Genomic DNA, 20,991 nt, shown 5'->3' with positions numbered 1-20,991 from the left:
CTGATTATCTTGCCGGTGGGAACGACCGGAGCGCTCTGTCTTCTCTCACCACTCTATTTTGTTTTGATGTCTTCTCTCTTTTTTTCCGGTATAAAGGCAGCCAGGCACACAAAAGCGAACAATAGTGGAGTTTGTCCTTGGCTCGGCCTCAGTCATGGTCTGAACGAGGCACAGAGGAACAGAGAGAGGTGACGGTGGTGGTGAAAGCAGGTATTTAAGGTGAACTGGGAACGTGAAGTACCGTTATTGGTCTCTAACCCCTATCCCACCCTCCACACACAGTCATAAAATCAATTCTTATGCCAAAGGATTGAGATAAATTCATTCTTTTCCAATTCAAAGCAACTTGTTTCATCCATTCTCTTGAATCAAGTGTCATTTTCTTAATACTTGCGGAGTGAGACGAAATGACTTGTTAAGATGGACATGCTTGCAATGTTCCCAAGTACTGGAATATCTCCCACCAGTCAAGGCACCATGCTTTCTTTCTCAGTTCTAGTCTGGAGTCTGGAGTCTAGGGTCTGACAGGTTTTCAGATTCTACCGTTTCCAAAGGCCAAATCTGTTCTGGTCAACTGCGGAGCCGAGATAAGGGTGACGGGGGAGGGTAACGAAACGGACAGAGAGCTGAGTCCTGAGCCAATATCCACAGGAAACTCAACACATTGACCTGAACTGCACTGTGAATGCTGCAGCTGCCTAGAGCACTTAAGGACCACAGGGTCCCTCTTCCAAAGAAGTGGTCATCTATAGATTTGCCAAACTCTCTGAAATTTTCTCCCAAATATGGCGAGGCAAAGTGGAGACCCGCAGCATCCAGCAAGCCCTCTCATCTCCGGGAATCATCTGATCTCGACAGAGAAAATCTCTCCATTTTCCAGGGGAAAATACGAGGGGAAGCTGTGAAATTAATGGCGCCCACTGTTCTTGAAAGCCACAATTTAGCTGCAGCACTAAATGTCAACTCTTTTTAGAGTCAAAACGCTGCTCCTCGTGGCTTTTAACTCGGGGAGAAAGAAAATCAACAAGGCTTTCTCTCCCTTCACTCCGATGACTGGTGGACGGGCTCAAGTGGGCCTGATGGTCGTGAATTAGGGGCCCAGCAAGATGCTTGAGTGACAGTGGAAAAAGCAGTTTGCCACATTCATTTAAGCTACAGCGGCCGTAGCACGGGGGCTCTATCTAGCGATAACTCCCCACAATTTTGGCTTCGATCGGCCCATCTGCGCCCATCACGCCGGCTGTCAGAATAGCATGAAAATGACGTTACCCTGGGCACATTTCTACCACTAATGGCTCCAAATGATTGCATGCGATGACAGTGGTCTTTTTTCCTGATGGTGTTTGATTTGCGCTGGGTGGTGGTGGCGGTGTGTGTGTGTGTGTGTGTGTGTGTGTGTGTGATGCATTCGTTCAAAACGCTCGCCAACATCCTGGCTTAGCCCTTGAGCCTGCATAGCGAACATGCCTTAATGTCTTTTTCTGTCAGTCTCTTAAAAATGTCCCTCTGCGTTTCCCGTCATTTTTATCCCATGTCACTCACTCCCGCATCATAATCTCTTTGCTCACGACACTCTGAGAAGTGACTAACATGGGAAATGTGTTAACACTCCTCATCAGCTGAAAGGCAGCTCTCTGGGGAGCTGTGAATAAATATTTTGACTTTCTCTTGTGTAAAATTGCATGTGTGTGCGTGTGTGTGTGTGTGCGTGTGTTGATGTATGCACAGTCATCACCGTTTCCTTCCATCATCGACGCTATAATTTTCCTGAGCACCTCTCATATGTTTCACAGACGTGTAATGATGAGGGCTGGTGTGTGTGTGTGTGTGTGTGTGTGTGTGTGTGTGTGTGCATGTCAGGAGGTTGTTGCAACGTGAATCAAGCTGTTTATTCATCCTTCCCCGACTCCCATTCTGGTGATTGAGGCCTTTCACTAATGTTTACACTCGTAGGCCAGATGTTCCCCGAGCTAGAGATTTAAAACACACACACACACACACACACATAAAGATGTAGAAGTGTAACGTTTGTGACCGAAAGGGAATGAAAGAAAGGCAAAGAACCAAAACCGAGAGAGGAGAGACCCAGATGTAGCGTCCTTCTTCCAGTGAATAGTAGAAACTGTCAAGGTGGTCTCCGGTCTTTGGGCCATAAACTGCCCTCCGCTCAATGAACCAGCTGGGACACAGAGCTTCTCAATACCCACTGCACAAAGCCACCCGAAAACAAACAGCAATAAAACAACAGTATCTCTTTCTTCTCTGCCCCTCTTTCTTCCCGTCTTCCTTCCTCTCCCTCCAGGTCCCGAATGCTCCAGGAACTTCACCTCCAACAGCGGGGTCATAAAGTCCCCCGGCTTTCCGGAGAAGTACCCCAACAACCTGGACTGCACCTTCATGATCTTCGCGCCCAAGATGTCCGAGATCGTCCTGGAGTTCGAGAGCTTCGAGCTGGAGCCCGACACAACGCCCCCCACCGGCGTGTTCTGCCGCTACGACCGGCTGGAGATCTGGGACGGCTTCCCTGGAGGTGAGCGGCCGGCCTTCACCACAGGAACAACACTGTCATTACTATATTTTATTGAATGGAATGAATTTAGATTGCACAGTTACGACTGAGCAATGTTATTTGCTGTAATATAAGTGAAAATCCAGTCCACATTGTTAGGGTTATAGGTTAGGGTTATCCCTTTTTAAGCAATTATATACCTACACTAGTCATTATAAGTCACTTTGGATAATAGTTTCAGCTAAGTACCTAATGTAAAATGTACAATTGTTAGTTCCTGGAAGTACCAGGAAATATCAGTAACATGAATAAGTAAAAGCTTGTTAGATCAAGGAATGACCAAGCCAAACACCATGATATATACAGTTAGCATACTCCCACTGCTAAGCGATCTGCTGTGGCCCTGAACAATGCAACCTGATTGCTATCCTATAGCGAGAGAGAGAGAGGGAGAGAGAGAGAGAGAGAGGAAGTGCTGAGTTTCGGCTTCAGTACTCACTGTTTTGCCAGAGAAAGTGAACAATGTGATTGCATTATCTGGGCCAGTGGGCTAACTTAACCAGGTCTGGCAGGGGTCCAGTGGTCTGTCGTCATGAACATAATGCTTAGTCATCGCTCAATGCCAAACACTTCCTGATTGCGAGAGCCTCCCACCCTTCCTTTTTCTGTGACAGGCTGCATTGTGCTGGAGGAGATGTTTGTGTCTCTCCTCTGGGACTTGCAGGTCTAGTCAAGGCGATGATATTTAAGTGGTTGCTGTTCCCCGCCCTGCCGAATAAAGAACACACTCCGATCTAAGAGGAAATGACTCGTAAAGGAACTTCCTTTGGCGGTTTCCTTGTGTTTCCCACCAGACTGAAAAATAAAATTCTGTGAATTTGAACTCGAACGTTTATCGAGCCAGCTTTGTCCCATTGAGATCCAACATCTCCTTGGCAGTCGAACAAAGGCTGCAGCGCACATGCAGCTTCGGACAAACAGTAAAACAATATCTATAGCATTCTCAAATCCATCTAAAACATTGGCAGGTGAGAGAGAGAGAGAGAGAGAGAGAGCAGTGACACAGACAGTATTCAAATCAATGCTTCCACAGCCCGAGCCGAGGCTTTGAACTCGGTGAGCGAAATCGCCTCTTGAAGTTTAGAGTTTTTCTGCTGGCTATTCCAACACAGAGGGTGCAGCGAACATGAAAGTTTTCCTCGCCCGTCTCGGCCCGAAAATTGAAAGAATTTGATCTAGTGGCGTTCAACGCTGCGCACATCGGTATTCTCTGCACTGGCGTCTCCCGGTGATAAGGTCAAAGTGTTGCAAATCACCGCGCCTTTTCAGCCGAGTTTACTTACAGTTCAATATTCTCTAAACTCACACCTCCACAGATATAAACTGTGCGGCGTTGACCTTTGATTCCACATAGAGGTGTCAAACTATTTCCATTACGCGTTTTTATGTTCTCTCCCAAAGGTGGAACATGTTTAATTTCCTGAGAATCGTGTTGATTAAGAAGATCTGCAAAGGCCTCGAGGGCAAAGAATGTCATATTACTATCACCTTTTTTATACATATATATTTTTCCATGACTGCGACACGACTTCGGTAAAAATTACCTCTGGGATCTGCAAAGGAGGCATTTCCTATGGTGCTATCTGCAGAGAAACACATTTTCCGATTAAAATTCACTGAGACTTTTCTCTTCGCTCAGCTGAAGAGTAATATTCGACAAAATAAAGTAACAAAATAACCCGGTTTTGTCCGACGGTTGAGGCTTTCAAGGGCAGAAACCGGACGACAACAACACTTTCGGACTGACGTGACATCACACCCTGCAAGTGTTGTTGTGTGCGAGAGACATCCTCGTATAAAAATAAGCCATGGGAGGAAAATACAGTGTGTCGGCTCTGCCAACCTGCGGTGCCTGCTGGATCAATAGTGCATTAGCACAGAAGGCTGGAGGCACGCTAGCCGCCGGGGGCCGCAGAGGTGGGGAGATGTCCGGGCAAATGCGAGCCTCCGTGAAGCGCCGGGGGAGTCGCACCTCCCCCCCCTCTCCCCCTACTCAAAGCGCGCCTCGATGGGCTTGGCGTTGCGGCGCAGCCCCCCACCCACCCCCCCACCCCCCACCCCGCTCCTCCGCTCCCTCCTCCCTCAGGAATGGAGAGACAAGCAGGACGCCGAGTTCATAGTGAGGTTCTTTAAAATTTCATAACGCTGGGGAGTCATGCAGATAATCTGGGAGATGGCTTTTTTTTGTTCAGCCCGGGCCTTGGTGGGTTTAAAGGCGCACATGCACACACACACACACACACTCGCGCGCACACACACAGCACCTGTGTTATGAAGATTAATCTGAGCCATCACACCCCTGCCCTAAGTCCCTGTGGCCTGGCCTCTGCCTTTCATGTGTGAGCCCGGCTCGAAGTGGCGTGTTTGGATGATAGGAGGCCGCGGGGAGGCAGGGGCTGTCACTCGCCACTGATCACAGCATTACTAATCACAGATAAGCTGCAGGTCCCCGGACCTGCTTAACATCTGCACACCGAAGAACAGACGCGCAGAAACACACACTCGCAAATGCACAAAGGCATGGATCATAGCACACATCAGACGCATAGGGCAAGGTCATTGTGCGCTCTCTCCCTCCCTCTTTCTCGCTCTCTCTCCCCATCACTCTTCCCCTCTCCCCCTCTCTTTCCTGCTCCCTCCATCTTCCATCCCTACCTTATTTTCCGTCCCACTGTTCATTCAGTCCGCTCAGTGGAACGTGCCCCTCTTGTACATTTATTGCCCCGTGTCTTTTGACATTTGCACCCCCCCCCCCCCCCCGCCCCCACCCTTGTCTACCCAGTCTCTACTTGTTTGGTCTCCTTCACAAAACTCGCTCGGCCATGGCCGTGTCTGCCTCAACTGTGCACCACGGTAAAAAAAAAACAGAAAAAAAGAGGTGGGGCGCGGGGGGAAGGGGGGGATCTGAGGAATTTACGGCCAGCAAACAGACAGAAACCGTGACCTCCCCGCACCACAAGTCCCTCTTCCGCTTTTTCTCTTTTTGTGTTCAGCGGGCAAGCAGGCGTGGAATGTCGGGAGTCTTTTCCCACGCGTCGTTATGGGGAAAATCTTCCCCTCGGCCACAAAAATGCAGCCGGTCCCATACCTCACTGACACACTAGTTTTCTCACCTCCAGGCGGGGGGGGGGGGGGGGGGGGGGGGGGGGCGGTGAGGTAATTAGTAGTTAAACCCATGTGTGACATGGCCGTGGCAAACAAACAAATAGTGACTTAACCCAACTCTAACCCGTGTGCAACCTCGGTAACAGTGTTTGTCCTTTCTCTCCCCCCGTCTCTGTCTCTTCTTCTCTCTCTCTTTTTCCAGTCGGCCCATACGTCGGGAGGTATTGCGGGCAGAACACCCCGGGCAGGATCATCTCCTACACGGGCATCCTGGCACTGACAATCAACACCGACAGCGCCATCGCGAAGGAGGGCTTCTCCGCCAACTTCACCGTCATCGAAAGGACCGTCCCCGAGGGTGAGCCGGCGCGAAGAGACAGAAAATCAGACAAGAGGGGGATGCAGAATCAAAATCTCTTCGAGGCAGAGGCAGACATAGCCAGAACAGATATGGCAGAAATGAAAATCTGTATCAGTCAGGTAGAGGATCAAAATGAAATCAGAATCCATAGAGATATGGAATGGAAGGGAGTTTGGATCAGATTAGGCTGGATCTAAATTGGGTAGATTCAGAAGGGTTTGCATAAGAGTTAGAGGGCAATAAAGCAACCACCAGAGGATTATTACTAAGAGTGTGAGTAAGAATGAGAGCTTGTCTGCAAGTGAAGCTACACATGATCCCGTTTTAACAAATTCCCACTCAGTTAACAGAGCTTGTGAGTTATTAAATAAACACCTCCTGCCCCTTCATTTGGGGAATGTGTTACGAGCTACAGGGCCGTCTCCCATGGTTTACAAGACCCACGTTAGCACACCGAGGGCCCAGACAGACTCCAGGAGGCGGCCACCCCACCAGAAACCACCCCTACATACTCACACACAGACACACACATTCTCAAACACACACAATCCTAGGGCTTTTTACATGCGGCATCATCGTCATGGGGCCCGACCCGCCGACCCCAATTTGAGAGACGCTCGGACTAAACATTTCATTAAGGAAGACGAGCGCTGCGAGTCGTCGTAAATCTGTCCACAGACCAGACCACCCCAGACACACACACACACACACACACACATATGCATACACACTCACTCCTTGGATGTAATAGAGATGGATGGCATTCAACAAATCTACTAATCATCTCCAAAAGGATTTTTTCTTGCCCGTAGGGAAGACTTTGCATAATGACACACTCTAAGTAAACACACACACACACACACACACACACACACACACAAGCATAATGAACACAGCGATGACTGTTGATGTCATTACTCCTTAGTTTCCTCTGAGTTACTTGAGTCGCTTTAATCACAGCTCTGAGATCAGATTACCCAAATCCACTCCTCACGTTAACCATTAAGATGGATAGTGAAATATCGGACCCTTGATCAGTAAATACCTTAATTTACATGAGTTGCTCGGTCTTACATCACCGGCCAAGACATATCTGAGAAAGAAAGAAAGCGAGGAAATCTCTGATCTTTTTCAGTGCTCTTCCAGACTTGTACCACTTGAATCATTCATAATCCCTTTATGCATAATACACAGCGGATTTTCTCGCTTCTACATGGCAAGGGGGAACGGTACACTCTAGCTGAAAGCTGCTGATGAGAGGTGATAAGGCTTTGATGAAAAGAGGCCTTGTCTTTTGTCCTTACCCCTTCTCCCTCGCCCGATCACCCTCCCTATCTCCTCCGCTATCAACCCTGCCTTGGTCGGTAATCCACATGGTCAGATACCGTCTTCGGCTGCAAACAAGCACCTCTTTGTGTTTTTGCTGATTGCCATCCAGTAATCTAGAAGATGTGGGTCTGAGTAGAAAAGTTTGACAAGAATGGGCAGACTTCTCAAAAGAGAGGTGTTGATGTGAGTGGAGAGGTGTGAGACAGTTTCCTCAGCCTCACACTGAGACTGTGACACACACACACACACACACACACGCACACGCACACACATACGTTTGCAATCGCGCGTAGACACTCTCAAGCATAAACTTGCACGGTGACCCAGTGACTGAGGTGTGTTAGCAGTGCGGCAGATGGGGAGACCATCTGTGTTAGCTCATAGGCAGCAGCCACATAGCAGTTCCTCACTACTCCTCGTCCTATGCCCTCTGTGTGTGTGTGTGTGTGTCCACGTCCACACAAGCGCATGACTGCATTTTTGTGTATTTGCGAGGGGGTGTGTGTGGCAGCGGGCTCGTGACCGGAGGGGTCGCCGGATCGAATTCCCAGGCCGGCTGGGGAAACGTGGGTGGGGAAAAGTGAAGGAGTAGCGCTTTCCCCTCCCTCACAAAACCCCGCCAAGGTGCCATTGAGCAAGGCCCCTAACCCCCCCAAAGACTTGTCCACATGACTATGTGAGAGTGTACATAGCTCCATGTTGTTGTGGTGAAGTTATTCGACCCCTGCCCAGGTCAAAAGATCAGCTCTTCCTCTATCTCATATCTCTCGTTTCAACCTTAACTGCAGCTCCAGAGTCTGTACGTCTGACCTCTGGGGGGTTAGAGGGGCTGAACCCCGAGCTGACCCGGTCTCCAGTCACCCGGCCGGGGATGCCTCAGAGCGGCTGTCCCTTGTCAACACAAACAAGGGAACCCACCTCCTATCCTGGGTGGTAGGGCCATTGAGCGTGATATACGGCCCCAAAATACAGACACTAAACGTACCTAAACTCCCCCGGGAGACCGAATTGGGGAAAATATGTGCCGTGTGCGAAAAAGATAAACTGCCCACAGGGAGCTGAGGGAAACAGATTCAGTCAGTGGGAAAAAAATAAAAAATGAAAGGAAGAAGCTGGAGAGAAAGTCACTTTAACGCCTAATACATTTCTTTCGTGCAGGCGTAAACTTAGCACCGCGCTGAATGTTTCATGAAGAGAAGTTTTACGTCTTAATGTAGAACACTTCCATCCTGGGTCCATTAAAGCACAGAGAGAGAAAGAGAAGGGGTTTACTGAGGCATCACTGATGTGCTGTTTATTCCGGCCACCAGAGCTGAGTGCCCTGTCGCGCGGTGACTTCTCCCCAGAGACGAGCGCCGATTCCGGGGGACGCTGAAAACACATGCTGGGTACGCGCCGGTGCTTCCACTACTCAAAATGAAACTAACATCTTTTACCTTTCCCCTCTTCTCCTATCCTCTCTCCCTTCTCTATCCTTGTCCTCTGTTCTCAGACTTTGACTGTACCGACCCTTTGGGAATGGAGTCGGGGGAGATAGCGTCGGACCAGATTGTAGCCTCATCCCAGTACAACCCCAGCTGGTCCCCAGAGCGCTCCAGACTTAACTACTATGAAAACGCCTGGACGCCGGCAGAGGACTCTAACAAGGAGTGGATACAGGTACAGCACTACCAACCACTGTAACTTCACATGCTTTAGAAAGGGCTTCATGTACATGTTGCGGATTATTGCTTCAATGGTACTTTGAGTCATACATGGCGGTACGGAAGAAAAAACAAACTCCCAGCAGCATGATACCAGAGGTGAGTCACAGTCTGAGGGTGTACGCGGTATTAGAAGTGACTACTGCCTGCTTGAACACAGTAGGAGTGTTCTGTGTTTGCCCTTCAGTCTCTGGAGGTGTAGTTTCTCCATAACACTTCGACCAGATCCAGCAGCTCTGATGATGAATGCTGGCCTCCTGGCGGACCTCGGGGTGGTGGAGTCCAGACCTCGCAAAAATGTCCTTTGTCCACTCTCTCTGTCACTGTCCTATCTGTCTCTGTCTCTCTCTCTCTCTGTCTTCGGCTCCTACCTAAAGATGTGATTTAGTCCAGGCATCCTGCCTAGCCACACACACACACACACACACAAACAGACTCGCCACATTTGTCTGCCTGTCGGCTTATCTGCGCCAAGGGATCATCATCCACCTAGGGAACTTTATGTGGAAAGACTAAAGGTTTAAGTCCTTGATCCCCAGACGGGGCTAAGTCACGTATCCCAAGTCCACTTACAGCACAAACCCCCCCCCCCCAGTGACACAACCGCCACTGCACTACCTAGACGCATTCGGAGCATGTCTGATTTACTAACCCAAAGCCTCCAGGCCTTGTAAATGCCCAGACTGTTTTTCTTTTTCTACCTTTTTTCTACACTCCTTGCTTCATCGCTGAAAAGTTTTTGGCCCCAGCATATTCCTCTGGGGGCGAATAATAGAGCTGACCCATAGCCAAATATTTGCTCGGGGAGGGCCATAAGCAAAGCTTTTCCTTTATTGCAATGAAAATATTGTCCTGAGGGCCCCCGTTGCTCCTCCAGACTAATTTAATCAGTTTGTGTGTGTGTTCTCCCATGCTTGTCAATGTCCATGTGTGCGTGATTTTGTGTTCTTGGCTTAGTGAGTGAGTGGGAGTGCATATTGTCCTGCAGAGGAACCCAGCATGTGTCTGAGTGGATCAGGAAGAACCATGGCCTCCCTGACCACTTCCCTTTCAGCCACATCAGACAGTGGGACAGTCTGTTGTGTAAAGCCATTTGTCTCTCTGAAAGGAAAGTCCATCGTTTATCCTCAGATATGTGTGTTAAGGGTAACAACATATTTTTTATCAGTTGATTGCCAGCCCTTAGACACAGTTCTGCTTTCGAGTATAGACTTGAACGCTCCTCTACCCTGTTTTGCCCCTTCGTCAGCAGAAACCGCAGACAAACAAGATGATTTGTTGCCACTCAAGACTCTCTCTGCTATAGTATTGATCCTATGGAGGATTTGATTTAGCAGTAAAGTCTGAATTGTAGAGGGGACATGCTCTAATGGGCATGCTGATTTCCCAATACCAATCGGATCAAAACACTGAACCGGGTGCCTCTAATTTCAAAGGCAGTGAAAAGAGCCAAGTCTGGGTTTGCCACATAATTTATGTTTTTGAAGGAGTGTGATGCACTTGTGCCAGGCACTCTGAGCAGAAGCCCAATTATCACAAGTGTTATTAAAAGAGTGGAATTCTTCATTCCTCTTTCATTAAGCCCGTCCGCGGCGCAGCAACAAGCATGGGCCCCCTCGCGGCACGTACAAATCATCTCAGTGCGCCGTCAGATGCATAGTAATCAATTCATTATTTATTTCATTATCATTCCCTGACTGCAATTTGAGGCAGACGGTTTTATTATTCATGACAGGCGGCCTTTTGATTCCTGGGCATTTTCCTTCGCTCTGCTTTCCATTTTTTTTGCCGAACATAATCCAGATTTGTCATCCATTTTAATGCCGCCTAATTCTAATGCACGGAGAGGAGGAGGGCAAGATGCTGGAGTCTGTGCGCTCTTCTCCGGGTAATTAGATTGGTGTGGTGTGGTTCAGCATTGAGTGCTGGGTTAGCCAGGTCATTAATCAGCCCTTTGGAGTGCACAGAGATGGACAGATGTCCTTTGAGGGGTTTTGCGGCTTGAGGGAGGGAGGAAAAAAGGGGCAATAATCCTTCAAAACAGACCTTCGTCACATTCTTCCTTGTTCCTTTCATATCTCCCTCCCTCTTTCTCTTCTGCGTCACTCGTCTCCTCTTCCCCTTCTTCTCCCTCTTCTTCTTGAAAATTCAGCCACATCAAGGGAGAGGGAGAATTGTGCATATTATCTGCCTGCGTGAGCCATGGCTTTCTTTGAAGCCTCAGAGGATGAACAGCGGGGGCCCATGCAGCAGGTTGCGGCAAAAATAAATGCGGGCGCACACCCAGACTCCCCACCTCACGGCCCGATCCTTGCATTTATGGACTCAGCCTGGTTCCAATAGGAAAACCTGAACGATGCATAACGTCAGGAAGGAAATACCTGCATCTGCACAACACATTTGCGTCTCTGAGGGGAAGATATATATTTTCGGAAGACACGCCACAGCCTGAGACGAAAGGGTTCCTCAGGGACCATCAGAGGGAAAATCTCCAAGATGCTGAGTAATGATGAATGGCTCTGTTGAATATATTGGAGAGGCGATCAGATGGCCACCAAGAGTCACCACAGCATCTGAATGAGGCAGGACCGGATCTCCAAGACAACCGGGTCTGTCAGACAGCTGCCATTGATCACACACACGCACACACACACACACACACACACAACATGAATAATGCACGCTGTCTTGGAGAGAGCCCAACTGTCAATACCTGAAAGCCTCTTTATCGAGCATCACATAATGGCAATATACAGTACATGTTATCCCAAATGCCAGGTTGAGGTGATTTATCCTTATGAGCTTGAGTAGTTCTTGCTCTCTATAATCATATGATTTAGCTACAATGGGTCCTGCCATTATCTTCAATCTTCTTGACCAGAAGCATTATCCCTGATTATGTTATCAGTATTTATGTATAGGCCTCTATATGTCTCTGATTAACTAAATTGTTTAATCATGAGAGGAGATAGGGAGCCATGCAAGTCCTTTTTCATGTGACAGGGGATGTCTGCTTTAATCTTGCCCGTCTGGTAGATGAAAGTCCAACACATGAAAAGCATATCGGCGTTTGTTTACACAATATGCTCCTTTATCTCCTACATGTGATAGCGATCTCAAGGCAAAGTCAACCATTTACAGAGGAACTTGTCATGGGTTAACATGAGAGTTTAAAGCGCGGGGGTAAGACCCGCCGCGACCGTATTTCCTCACACGGATCCGTAACATTGTTAGGAAAACAGCGTTGCGAAACCTGGGCCACTGAACAAAGATAACAGGTTGAGTTCCACCGCCTGACCGACCAAACGACCACTAATTGCCGACTTCCTCGATGAAAACACTGGTCTGGCCGGCCCCGGCGTTTATCTCCTCCACGGTCCAGAGTGCAGGGGCTAACGTCAGACGCTAAAGCGACGCGCTCTGCCATATCCTGTTTTCTTTCTCTCCATCATCCAAATGTGCTTTCAATTACCTCAGGTCAATGAGTTGCAGAAACGTCCTCTTCATCGCTATTGTCTCTCCCTCCGCCGCTGTCTCCGTTCCAGGGCTTATTGCCGTGCGGAGTGATGAGTAATTAGAATATGGACTGGTAATTAACAGCAGCTTCTCAGTTGATGAAGCCGAGAGAGAGAGAGAGAGAAAGAGAGAGAGAGAGCGGAGAAGCGGAGGCTGGCATGCGGCTGCCGGTGAGATCATCATCGCGCCGTACAAATGGAAACAATGCATGCTGTCTGTGCCTCGCTGCTCCCGGGCCTCGCTCTCAATTGGAAAATCAATGAGAGGATAGAGACCCGCACTCGAGTGGAGTAGCCCAAAAGTGGGACGAGAAATCGAAAACATGAAGGATGGCATGATGTAATGAAATGAAACAGCGCTGTGTAAGTACCCCGGGACAGAAACGCAGCTCAGCCGTAATCAGTGTCATTTTCAGCGTCTGCATTCCAGACGAGGAAACTGCCTGAGGCTCTGTAGTCAGGCTTCATCACTAAACGGTCATCCACAGCCCCCTCGTCCCGGGACGGGATCGTCGAGCAGCTTCCAGACGTGACATACCATAAGGTCATCCTCTCTTCCGTCCCGAGCATTGTTTCTTGGTTTCGTAAACGTCACTCAGCGCATTAGTCATGTGTGTGTGTGAATGGCGGTGGAGGTAGAGTCTTTAAGATGATTCACAAGGAAGGAAACCTTTAAATCAACATCCTTCCTCAAACAGCTGGGACTGAAACCTTTAATCATGCAGCAGTACATTTCCGCCATGCTGAGCTCACACACACTTCGCAGTCACACACAAACACAGGCAACCGTTTTATTTTATTTTTAGTTGTCATCCTACCTGTACACGCACGCAGCAGAGCCTTTCCGAATCATCCTTCTTTGTCAGGGAAATAGATGATCGGCGCATGGGAAGATGTGCATAATTTAATGCCACCAAAGAGGTGTTGAGGGGGGGGGCTAAAAATAAACTGTAATTCTGGCAGGTGAATACTGTGATAAATGGAAGGTCGTGAGTAGAGCTCATAGGTCCCGCAGCGTTTGAGTAATACAATTTTCATGAACGGGGAATTAATTACACTTTAGGGTAATGGAACTCTTCAAAAAAGCTTCCAGCAGCAACACCCAGGTGCTGCGGGTGAAATCAGGGGATGGACTGCTGTAACCTAATTTGGAAAAACTGCATCTGTCCTTATGGTTATGCTAGAGACAGATCTCTTTAGCCACATAGCAAAGTACCTGCGTAGATCAATTCACAAACAATACCACATTTCTCTTATTGTCATACAGTGGATATTCTAATCAGATTTTGTATGCAAAAACCAGATGGCTGTAGGTTTATCGTCTATCTAATGTCCCTGAATAATTGCAGGCTATCTTTCTTATGACTATCCCATCCTTTGAGATCCATAAAACATTCCAAAAAGTATTGAAATAGAAGGGGCGAGATGTTTTTTTGTTTTTTTCTCTGGATCGGGCCTCTGTCTCTGTCAGCCAGCTGCTCTTTGACTCTGGAACACTTAGGAGAGTTCCCTCCTTTTTCACCATCAGCATTTCTCTTGTTGTTGTTTTTGGTGAGGGAAAACGAATAAACTCATTCCCCCGGAGGCTTCGGTTATTCACTCAGCAGCCCACACACACACACACACACACAGATGGGAAGCTATTTTTCCCCCCACAGTCGGGGGAAGGCAGAGAAATGGGTAGAAAAAAAAAAGTATTTTGGTAAACTTCTCCCAGAGTACGGATTGTTCCATACAACTTCCCTGGCAACTCAATTATAAGCCAATCTAGCAGCGGGAGATGGAGCTTTTGCGCCCTCTGTGTTTCTTGAACACCCCCCCCACCCACCCACCCCCTCCCATCCTCGCCCCTATAAACCGCACGTCTCCTCGCTGCACCCACACAACAATGACTCCAGCTTCAAATACATATCATGTGGCCTTGTTGTACATCTGACTCACACAACAGGGAGACAATGCACTGAGTAATGGATAGACTTTATGATCATGCCCCTCAGCTGTCGGCGCTGTCGGCGGATAATTGGGAAATGAACTCGTCAAACTTGTACAAACACACACAAATACATAAACGCGCTGTCTGTCTGTCATTCCCCGCCGCTCATTGCCACACGCGCCTCGTTCAGATGCCTGATGTGGTGGATTTCCGTATACGCTGTTCTAATTGCGCACACACCAGGCTTTAACGGGCCGACGTTACAAGCCCGAGCACGACTAATTCTTTTTCTGCCTTTCTGGTTTCATTAGCCTGCGAAACGACTGGAGCCGTGTACGCTGGCTGTTGCAAGGCACAGGGCCTTTGAGTCATCAGTGTGTGCCTCACAACAGGAAGGTAGAGAACACGCAAAAGCGCGCACACACACACAGACACAAACGCGCGCACGCACATTCCGGACCGCGTTGGAATAGAAAAACTCCTCAGAGGCAAGGACACATCGAAGTCCTGCCCACATATCAGCCTCCCGTTGCTTTATGGAGAGATTCGGAGAAGTGTGCGTGATTTCTTACCCGGCCTGGCATGTTTATGGCGCAGGGTGTGTGTCCCTCCAGATATGAGTTACCGTGCGCCAGCGTGCCCGGAATGTATAGTGTCATTTGTCTATAGGCGGGCATCGGTCCAAAACGCACCCTCCCCGCTGGAGATTTAACAATATAGTGGATGTGGGACAGACACCAGCCTCGTTCTGTTAGATCAGCAAAGTCTCAAAATACATCCCTTTACATGCAGGCGTGGGAGTCATATTTTTTCACCCTTTTTACACAGTGATTACAACACCCATTAGGCATGATTCAGCCTTTCAGGCAACGCGCAAAGATAGATGACGAACCATTTATCATCTGGTAGCGTTATGTTTTTGCCTGGGATCCGCTCGCTGTGCACGGCTTGCGATTTTCTAAATGTCGGTTATTGGTTTATATAGGTCAGCTAAGGCTGTCCGCGGCTCTGGGTTAAAAGAAGTCCCACTAGTGATCATTATCCCGGCCTGTTTGTTTTCAGTGCGGTCTCTGCGGTGTAGGAGCGGACCGTGCTTTACATCCAGACGTCCTGGCAGCCTGTCTTCTCTCCCTGACCCATGTAACCCCCCGGTCTGTTAGCGCAGGCCCGGCCTCCTTCCCCTGCCTGTAACAAGCAGCCATTAATAAATCATGCTTCGCTCATTAGCCAGGCCCTGTTATCAACCCGTGTCTGTGAAATTGATCTAGTCTGCTCTCTCTCTCTCGCTCTCTTTCTGTGCTCTCCTCCACAAGAGACCCCGGCCGTTTCTGTCCTCCACATCCTTCCAGGCGTCACTGTCAGCCGCTTGTTTTTCCTCCTGTCTCTTAGCTCTCCCCTCGTCCCCTATCATCTCTTCTTTCCTCCCCTCCACACTTCTCACCCTTTCCTCTTTCCTTTCCCCCTCCTCTTCTCTCCTCTCATCACATGCCTAACTCTGAAGTAGGGCTCGACCAATTTGGGTTTTTGAAGACAGATACCAATATTTTTGAAGCTGCTGATACGCTATATCTTTAAATTTGAACATTTTCAGGCCGACAAATGCCCAAAAAACTACAAGTATTCAGTGTTTCCCACAGGATTTTATTCTTGGCAGGTTGGAAAAGCCTGTAAAATACCTATTCAGTGGTAGGGGAAACTCTGGGATAGAGCTGTAAATAAAGAATTATTTTACAAAAAACGTTATGGGACAAATGTGCAAAGAAATAAGATTTTATTGCAGGTTTTACAGACTGTTTTAATGGAGATGTGGTCAGGAAGGAACCTCCATCATATTAGAGGTGGACAAGATTGATTGGCCAGAGCAGATATTTAATAAAAGGCCAATAAGAGCCCAATATATCGACAAAGTGATTTATCGGTCCAACCCTACTCTCTCCAATTCCCGACTCTCGGGTTCGGAGACTGCAAGGTGAATCAGAGCACCGGCTGCCATATTGCTCAGATGACTGTTAATGTACTCATAAGGTGACCGCTCAATCACTCAGAAATGAAAATGAATCCTGCAAAAAGACGATGGGCGCGGCGCAGCCAATGAGGGAGAGCACTCAAGAGTGTTCCCAGTTAGCCCGGCCACTCAACTCATTCCCACAGGCTCTTCTTCTCCATTACGCCTAATGAGACCCAATCAGGGAAGACCCTCCCAAAGGCCAAGTCTTCCCGTTCGACCGCTTTAGTATAAGCCTTTTCAGTAAGCCGCGCTGTCATTGGTCCAGATTGGAAACGAGTCAGACCGGCCATTTGAAGCGAGATGTTAAGGACCCGCATGGCCTAATACATGCCAGTATAGGCCTCACTGCCATCCACCAGGCTTTTCCCATCCAGCACTGGCACATATAGCCGTTTACCCAACAGAGAGGAATTCATCTGCTACGTTATTAAATGGGAACCGTCTGAAGTGGAGGGGATTTGATTTTGTCCCTATTTGCGGACCTAAAAGAAATCTGGGCCTTACTCAGTAAGCCCCTTGAGCCTATAGACAGGAACAAAAGTATTCTGTGTCTCTCCGTGTGACTCTTTCTGTTTTTTTCTTTCCCTCTCCATCCATCCAAATCCTTTGAGTGGGCGAGAGAGAGGCAGAGAGAGAGAGAGAGAGAGAGGGAGGAATGGCATGGAGAAGCCTCATTCATTGCCCCCATCTGTTTAGATCTTTTTACTTCTGGAAGTGCAAGGCGAATTTGAGGAGAGGGAGTGACCGGGGCACTGTGGCATGCAGATGTTCCTTCCCCGGCTCTTTGCTCTGAGTCATTAAGTGTGGTATATAAGGTTGGCAGACAAAGCTATAGCTGGCTCTGCAGGGCCGTATGGTTTTAACATGCCGGAGCTCCAGTCAGCTCGGCCGGTTTTGGAAGCAGATCTCCGCCCCGGCTCTCGCATAAAGGATTTCACTGTTGTCATTCTTTCTTACGCACCCTCACACACACACATACCGGTATTCTCCTGGATTCAGTAATCTCCCCAAGACCCCGGTCATCATCCATCAGAGGCTGAGCCCCGTCTCAAAGCCGACATCAAAGCCCCCGTCTCTCATCGTGATCTGAAGAGCCCGTTCCCACCGACGCCCCGGCTTCCTGCGCCGGCCCGGTCCGCACGCAACGCCATTACTCCTCATTAACGTCAGCTCTAACACTCGTTAAACAGCAACCGCGCCGCTTCAGACGCTAGAGGAAGAGTCGGTATTCTCTTAAAAGCCCTCCAGTTTCATTTCTCATTCACACGCACCCCACCCACTCTTTCGTTATGGATGGAGGGATGGTACGGCGGGGTTAAGTAGCCTCCGCAGAGGTCAGAGGGAGACGATTTGTTTTCGCTGGTGACTGGAAATATATGTGTGTGTGTGTGTGTGTGTGTGGATCCCAGTAGGCCCCTAGCCAAGCCCTTACAGTCCCAGTGAGACAGGCATGGAGGGCCACAGACTGCACCGTTAAAAGGATTAAGAGCCAGTTGGAAGGCTATTCTTACACTTTGAAGTTTCGTATAAACAGAAGAAAGTGTGGCACATTGAAGGGTGTGTGTGTGTGTGTGTGTGTGTGTGTGTGTGTGTGTGTCCTGACAGTGGCGGTCATGGTGGTGAGCAGGCGTGATGGTTGGCAGACAGACACTCTGCTCCTTTACCAGTTCTGATGCAAACCAGTGTGTGTCTGCTCAGCATCTCAGTCAGTTCTGAATGCAGCACACACATACAGAACACACACATACAGTATATATTATAAAATGCATGAGCACAGAAAACACACACACATGCTGAGAACAGACACACACACACACACACACACACACACACACACACACACACACGCACTGCCTGACCCTATTGCCTCTGGCTGTCTGCTTGTGAAAATATAATAGCCCTCCTGTAATGCACTGAAGTTCATGATTACTTTATAAAGCCCCTGCATATTTTAAACCTGCAATATTTGATATTCAATCTGTATCTCTCTTTCCTCTTGGCCGATTTTGATAATGTGATCACGGGCTCCGTTCTATTCAACATTCACTTTTATCCAATAAGCTCTTGTCTCCCATCTCAGGAAATTAAGTTGTCATCCAGTGTCTCTTTCATTAATGCGAATATCATTTCATTCCTCTGTTTATTAAATTCCAGGCAGTGGCTGATGAGGCTATGGCCAGAGGTGACTCCAATAGCGGGGTTATATTTTTAACTCTCCAGCTTGTCAGTACATTATTAATAGGGATCTTGCGTTGAACACCTTTTTCTTTTGCGCAAATTATTCATGTGCGTGAACAGGCAAAAGCTGTATATTTCTAGTTCTTCAAGTTCCTTCTGCACTTTGAAAGGGAAAATCTCCTGTGGAGCTTTCTCTCTGTAGGTGAAATGTAAAATTCCTCTCCAGGCGCTTGTGCTCAGCTGTCTCTTTTGTCTTTGCCCTCCTCAGGTGGACCTGGGGTTCTTGCGGTTCGTCTCGGCCATCGGGACCCAGGGCGCCATCTCCCAGGAGACCCGGAGGACCTACTTCGTCAAGTCCTACAAAGTGGATGTCAGCTCCAACGGGGAGGACTGGATCACTCTGAAGGAGGGCTCCAAACAGAAGGTAGGAGAAAAAGACGGAGAAACTGTCCCCCAGACTGTCCTTTCAATTTAGTCTATTCCTTGACTCTGGTTGGGAAATGGCTTTGAATTAGCCAACAAGTCAGAAAGTCGCTCTCCTAATGAGCAGACTGGGTACTTACGGTCACTTATTTACCAAACATTAGATCAAGCTTTTAAGTGGAGTAAGGCTTAATAACATAATCTCTAGGCTCTGACTAACGAGGCTAATAATTTGCATTCCCTCTCTCTCTCTAAAGTCACAAGATGACAGACCAAGGTAGAGTTGTCCCTAATTAGTTTAGGCAGTCAGTGGAAACATAAATTTGTAATTCACTGCAAAGTCATATATATATATATATATATATACCGTATATAAATCATATTTTTCTTAAAACAAGTTAAAAACATTCTGTCAATGTGTAGATAATTTGTTTCACAAATTTCCTAGAAATAAGTGTCAGTATCTTGAAATAAGGTAGAATAAGTCAGATCACTTCACAAGTATATTTTGAAATGATTTGATTAAAAAAAATGTTGAAACCAGTTGATCTGCATGGGGAAATAAGCAAAATCATCTCAACCCAATGGCAGATCCAATCCAACTTTTTTAGCTGGATACATTTCTTTCCAGTATAGAATCTGGATGTAGTCTCCATTCCTAAATAAGCCTATGGAAGCAGGGACTAGATAAACCCTTTGATGTATTTCTGTGCATGTCTCGCCGCCCAGTGACTGTGTCACAGAAACCACCCCTGCAGATGTACTGCACTTGGAATATCCCATTTCGGTACAGCAGCCAGCTGACTTGAATTGTGGTTTGGTCCATGTTCCCTTTGAGCTCAACAAAAGGGGGGAATACCCTGCTATATGTACTTGAGTCTCCGTCTCGCAACGTGCAATTATGCACTTTACTTGGTATGGTAATATACCCACCGGTTGTGTGTGAGTGGATGGTATTTACAGCGCTAACGCAAGACTGCAGTAGCCATCAGGAGGGGGGATTTTGCGAGGAATGTAGCCTCTGTTTTGTGTCAGGCACCCGTCAGCTTGCCTTAAAAGAAAAGGGGGACAACAAAAGACTTGATCAACAAGAGTTAAAGGGATGAGGGATAGAGGGAAGGAATCAGGTTGTCATGTTTGAGCAGCTGCTAGAGGTGGGTCCAGGAGAGAGGGAAAAGCGGAGGAAGGAAAGGGAGGGAGGGCACGCTTGACCGGAGCGTGACAGGCTGTAACCATCGATCGCTGATCGGCCCGTCAAACAGAGCACGTTTTGTCCATCTGTGCTGCTGTGGAGGCCAAACAGCCCCCTCTCTGCCTTTCACTGTGGGTGTCCAAAGGGTCAGGGAGGTGTGTGTGTGTGTCTATTTGACAGTCCTCAAGTTGCGTGACATGTAAATACCACGGGGGCGTTCTTGAGTGAAAGAGTGGAACAAAAAAAGAAGTTTTCTATAGCAAAAGAGCGTCCAAACAGCCGTGTTTGTGCTGCTGTGTACACACCCCCTCAGGCCTGATTCTTTTATGGTCTCTCCAAAGTACACAGTCCCTTCTGCAAAGTGGCGGCTTAAAGGTGCCGTGGAAAGCCCGGCGCTGTGTGTTTTTTTTTCCGGACTCTAAAGTGCTTTTGTGAGGAGTGGGACCATTTGCTAAATGCTGAGCCTGCAGTTTGGAGCCTTAGCGCGGCTCTGGAAAAAGCCATTTTATAGTCGGCGAGCGGAGAGGAGAGGAGCCTCGGCGTGACATTTAAGAGAGTGGATGACTTTGTTGCAGGTCCCTTAGTGGCGTGGCTGACAGGTATTGCCCAGGGACTGGGCTGCAGAGGGCCAGGCAGGCAGCACGGACTAATGGCTCAGCCCTGTTGGCGTTTCAG

At 48.2% G+C, this 20,991-nt stretch overlaps 1 protein-coding gene across 2 annotated transcripts in view; it reads left to right on the top strand.

The window, feature by feature from the left end:
* The window catches only part of nrp1a (neuropilin 1a), a 66,266-nt gene that overhangs the window by 28,670 nt on the left and 16,605 nt on the right, over positions 1–20,991 (top strand). For both annotated transcript variants that reach the window (XM_071896911.2, XM_071896908.2), the window contains exons 5-8: positions 2,303–2,530; positions 5,877–6,032; positions 8,857–9,023; positions 18,970–19,125. In XM_071896911.2, the coding sequence (XP_071753012.1) occupies positions 2,303–2,530; positions 5,877–6,032; positions 8,857–9,023; positions 18,970–19,125 (707 nt within the window). The remainder of the gene's footprint in view (positions 1–2,302; positions 2,531–5,876; positions 6,033–8,856; positions 9,024–18,969; positions 19,126–20,991) is intronic.

This window comes from Centroberyx gerrardi, chromosome 22, assembly GCF_048128805.1.
Source record: "Centroberyx gerrardi isolate f3 chromosome 22, fCenGer3.hap1.cur.20231027, whole genome shotgun sequence".
NCBI classification, from domain to species: Eukaryota; Metazoa; Chordata; class Actinopteri; order Beryciformes; family Berycidae; genus Centroberyx; species Centroberyx gerrardi.
Note: the sequence above shows the minus strand (reverse complement) of the source record. Positions and strands in the feature narration are given on the sequence as shown.